At 38.4% G+C, this 3,540-nt stretch overlaps 1 protein-coding gene across 1 annotated transcript in view; it reads right to left on the reverse strand.

Moving 5' to 3' along the window:
- Nucleotides 1-774: 774 nt before the first annotated feature.
- LOC103375719 (solute carrier family 22 member 13-like) overlaps nt 775-3,540 on the reverse strand; it is a 3,446-nt gene continuing 680 nt past the window's right edge. Inside the window, exons 2-9 of the mRNA XM_008306032.1 lie at nt 3,443-3,536; nt 2,413-2,567; nt 2,041-2,212; nt 1,795-1,915; nt 1,606-1,700; nt 1,307-1,521; nt 1,079-1,187; nt 775-973 (exon numbers count right to left, since the gene is read on the reverse strand). Coding sequence (XP_008304254.1) covers nt 775-973; nt 1,079-1,187; nt 1,307-1,521; nt 1,606-1,700; nt 1,795-1,915; nt 2,041-2,212; nt 2,413-2,567; nt 3,443-3,536 — 1,160 coding nt within the window. The remainder of the gene's footprint in view (nt 974-1,078; nt 1,188-1,306; nt 1,522-1,605; nt 1,701-1,794; nt 1,916-2,040; nt 2,213-2,412; nt 2,568-3,442; nt 3,537-3,540) is intronic.

Raw genomic sequence — 3,540 nt, forward strand, 5'->3', positions numbered from 1 at the left:
GTATATTTGTGACCCAACGGAGTTTGTCATATTTCTAGTTGACCTGTAATAAATCTATGAAAGGATCAAATACGTGATTGTTTTCTGTGAGAAAGATAAATGTGTTTCAACCATTCCATCGTAGAAAATTAGGAGTTATAGGAGTCACTGGAATCTCGTTGTTATGAAATACATGGTCTTTGCAAGTATATGTAGACATTTGTTCATGACTGTATAACTATATACATTTATACACACACACACACACACACACACACACACACGACTACCAATTGTCAAGCAGTACATAGCCGTTGTAAAAATAAAACTGATTTTTAACAGGTTATAAAAAACAAACATAAATCACATGTTCACCAGAATGTACATGTACATTCAGACAAGTAAAACAGCAATAAACATGGAGTCAGACATGTCCTCTTGGACCTGGTTGCACAATCAGATATGCAGATACATCTTTTTTGTAACTTGTGGCATAATTGGATGTACTAAGAATTTGATCTTCTGCAAATTACAAGTGAAATAAAATGACATCTTTCAAAAATGATGAATAAGGAAAGAGAACAAGTAAAGTCATCTGATTATGATTTCAGTTACAGTTCAAACTACAGTCGTTGCTCTTCAATTACGTTTTCAGCACAGTTACTGTCCCCCACTGGTCCACTCAAATGTTTTCTAAATTAAAAAACAGAAGAAGAAACACAGTTAATAGAAGTACTACATTTTGTAGCTACATATATTGATATGTTTTTTTGGATTGCAATACATATACTCAACTCACTTTAACTCAGTGTGATCCTGAAGTTCAACATTGAGGGTTTCAGGCAGCAGCAAACAGAATCCACCAGCAGCAATGGGGACGATGCCATATATCAGCATGGGAATGGTGTAATGATAAACCTCCAGCAGCCGGATCAATGGAGCAAGAATGCCGGCAACACGAGCGCACATGGAGTTTAGACCGATACCATTCTGCCTGCAAGAATTCACAATCAAGAACCACATGATGTGTTGGGTGGGTTTGATGGGTTTCGGTCATTCTTCACAGTAAAGACTGCAATTGCAGCTTATTTGGCATTACCTTAAAACAGTAGGGTACAATTCTGCTGCATAAACGTAGGCTGTGGTAAAAGAAGCAGTGGCAGAAAATTTCCCCACCACAGCGATGACTGTTACCACCACAGGAAGATCTGATTGGTAAAGAATGTTTCACACATAAAAGACAGACATAGCCGTTAGAAAATTGGAAAATTTCCCTTTCTATAACATTTTTCAAGCAACAATAACATGTTCAAGGTTTTCAAGATACCCCTTGGAACAGCAAGGACCACAAGGCAAGCAGCACCCCCAAAGAACAGGAAGCAGGCTTCACATATTCTCCTTCCAAAGTGTTGAATTAGAGTCAAACCACAAATATTTGCAGGAAATTCAACAAGAGCAAAGATGAACTGCGTGAGGTAGATATTCAAGCCAAAACCGCCAACATTCAGGCTCAGTCCATAGAACAGAAGACTTGCTGCAAACCTAAAATCAGAGGAGAAACCTTTAGTTTCACTACTTCCTAAAAACATTATTATATTAAAGACAATGACATGAACATCATCTCACCAGTTGAAGCCCATTATTAGAGTATATTTTCTCAGATATGGTATTTTGAAGATGTCAAACATGTTTCTCTTTTCAGGTGTACTCTCCATATTTATCTGAACAAGTAAAAAGCAACTTTTAGAAAATGGTCATACAATGAAGAGGTTTAATATATATGGAGTGAACCAAAGTGTGTTGGATGCTGATCACCTTGTCCAGCAAATCTTCTGGTAGTTTCCTCCCATTGATCCTGGCTGCTCGCTGGAGCTCCTTTCGTGCCTCCTCCTTCCTACCATGTGTCAAGAGCAACCGAGCTGACTCTGGAAGAAACCTGTTGAATCACAATTTCCAAATAAAGAATGATGCAGTAGTTACAATCACAGATTCTTTGGCAATACTTTGGCATTTAGTTGTTAAAGAACATCTGAAAAGGTCATGGAATTAAAGGGTTCTTACCAGCAATGGGCTACAAAGACAATGACAAGAGGGCTGAACAGCACCAGCTGCAGGATTCTCCAGTTGTGGATCAAATAGGCAATGCCAGACAATGATATCAGTCCAATACTAAAGAAAGTTAGGATGGCCACTGTGCAAAGTGCAGACTTTGAAGGATCCGTCCATTCCAGTGCTGTAAAACAGAAGAGAATTACTCATACAAAACAGAAACAGAAAACCAGGACATTAGACAGGAGTATGCCGTACAACAGCACTTCCTGGCAGCAACCAAATGGTGGATGTTGCAGTTGTATGGCATATGTCTAAGTCCATGGGACTCCTTTGATTTGTATTTCTTCTATGTTCCAAGCATATTTATTTATGTGGCCTTACCCAGCACTGATAAGTTCATTGTCATGGCAACACTTGAAGTCCCACAGAAAAACTTGAGAACCATATAAACATAGATGTTTGGTGAGAAAGCAATGCCCACACCAAACACCAACAGGAGGAAAACTGCAAGCAGGATGGCAAATCGTCGGCCAAACCTATTCAGAGGGGACAATAGAATAACAAATATGTATTATTCTTTTGAGGGACACAATATACAGCTATGAACAAAGTTTACATACACTTTCACAACCACATATATCATGGCAGTCCAGAAATTCCAATGAAACTTTCACCTACTATTTATCTTTGATGAATTTACTGAAGCATATGTATTTTAATTAATTATTTTTTTTACAAAAACAATCATACATTTTGGTTTATGGGGTTTATGTCCAGACTTTGGGGAGGCCAATCTAAAACCTTCATTCTACTTTGACTTAATAACTTCTTTAACACTTCTGGTGTGTGTTTGCCTTCAGGACCCAACCTTGTGGTTGACGATTTTCCTGAAGAATGTGAAAGTAATCCTCCTTCTTCATTATTGCCTTTCCTTGGTGTAAAACGCCAATTCCACTGGTAGTAAAACAGCTGCAGAGCATGATACTGCCACCACCATGCTTGATGGTAGGTTTGGTGTCAAAGGTGTTAAAGGGCTCACTTTCTCTCCTCCAAACATATTTCTGGTCATTGTGGCTAAAGGTATGGTAGGCAGTAACTTATTTGAAAGACGCATTGCCATGCAAGGCTTGCCTTCTGGTTGACTGAACTGATAAACTCAAAGAAAAATATTAACCCTTTAACATACACTTCTCTCTTTTTGTTTCTAGCAGTTTTGAGGGTTGTTATATTCTGCATCATTACATCTCCATGATAATTCTAAAGAGACAAGCTGGAAAAAAAGGTGTCATGAGTTTGAAATGCCAGACCCAATGCTGGGATACTACTTTTGTGAGGTTGGTGATGATATGAATAGTTCTTTAATATGAAAGAAAATCCTACAACCTTGTGACAGACAAAATGATGTATTTACCTGTCAGAAATAGTCCCATACACCAACGCTCCAAACAGAATTCCTGCCATGGAGATGGACTGTGATGCCTCAATCAAACCGTTCTTGTCACAAACCAC

The sequence above is a fragment of the Stegastes partitus genome, unplaced genomic scaffold (genome assembly GCF_000690725.1).
Source record: "Stegastes partitus isolate 25-593 unplaced genomic scaffold, Stegastes_partitus-1.0.2 Scaffold2813, whole genome shotgun sequence".
Classification (NCBI taxonomy): Eukaryota; Metazoa; Chordata; class Actinopteri; family Pomacentridae; genus Stegastes; species Stegastes partitus.